This window comes from Octopus bimaculoides, chromosome 10 (assembly GCF_001194135.2).
Source record: "Octopus bimaculoides isolate UCB-OBI-ISO-001 chromosome 10, ASM119413v2, whole genome shotgun sequence".
Lineage (NCBI taxonomy): Eukaryota > Metazoa > Mollusca > Cephalopoda > Octopoda > Octopodidae > Octopus > Octopus bimaculoides.
In genome coordinates this window covers 88,596,890-88,597,724 of record NC_068990.1, presented here as the reverse complement: position 1 = coordinate 88,597,724, position 835 = coordinate 88,596,890, and the positions used below count along the sequence as shown (strand labels likewise).

The window sequence follows — 835 nt, the reverse complement described above, 5'->3', positions numbered from 1 at the left end:
TTGTACTGAGTTTTGGATGATGACATAAAATATGGGTGAGAAAGATCACGTTAGAAATTAAGAGCAAAATGTATCAAGATGAGGTGAAGTATAGCTAATAAGTTTACTTAACAACAGTGAAGTATTGGGTAGAGTTTTGTGTGTGTGGTTAAAAATCTGCTTCACAACAAATCCTTGTGGATGAAAATTACTGGATGGAAACTTTTTGGAAGCTAACTGGTGACAAGTTTCTAGCCTTCAATTTCTTTGTCAGGAAACTTAATCTATCACCATATTTAATAGCATTATCTGGCACTTGAATAATATTAATGGAATCCACTACATTGCAAGCCTCTGAAGAAATCTCTGGTCTGAGGATAACTTCCTCTCTCCCTCCCACCAGCTGCGAACACCACGGAAATAGTAATGGAGCCAGCCAGTATTCTTTTGACAAAGGCATTTAACAGAAAAACTTAACAAAATTACTTAGAGGCAATAGGAAGGAAAGGATTTATGTTACCTTTACAGGAAGATGCTACTGGAGTCCATTTGTTGTGCTTTTGACATATTGACCTTAGTTGTATTCCATCTGGGCAAGTATAGAGTACTTCAGAATTATAGGCAGTGGTTTTGTAGGACTTTAATGTACCAACAATATCTTTGGGAGGTCCACATTTAATATTTGCATAAGCTGAAATTGAAAAGAGAAATTGATATCAGTTGTATGTTATGAAGAGGGTGAAAATGAGGAGAATGAAAGGTATTGGGTGAAGCTAAAATAATTTGCACATAGGTATAAATACAAATTTTTTTTTAACACACACACACACACACATATATATAGCTGTATATATAT

The 835-nt window shown here is 34.7% G+C and overlaps 1 protein-coding gene across 1 annotated transcript in view; it reads right to left on the bottom strand.

Moving 5' to 3' along the window:
- LOC106869390 (uncharacterized) overlaps positions 1-835 on the bottom strand; it is a 206,146-nt gene that overhangs the window by 173,009 nt on the left and 32,302 nt on the right. Inside the window, exon 21 of the mRNA XM_052970991.1 lies at positions 500-670. Within this exon, the coding sequence (XP_052826951.1) occupies positions 500-670 (171 nt within the window). The remainder of the gene's footprint in view (positions 1-499; positions 671-835) is intronic.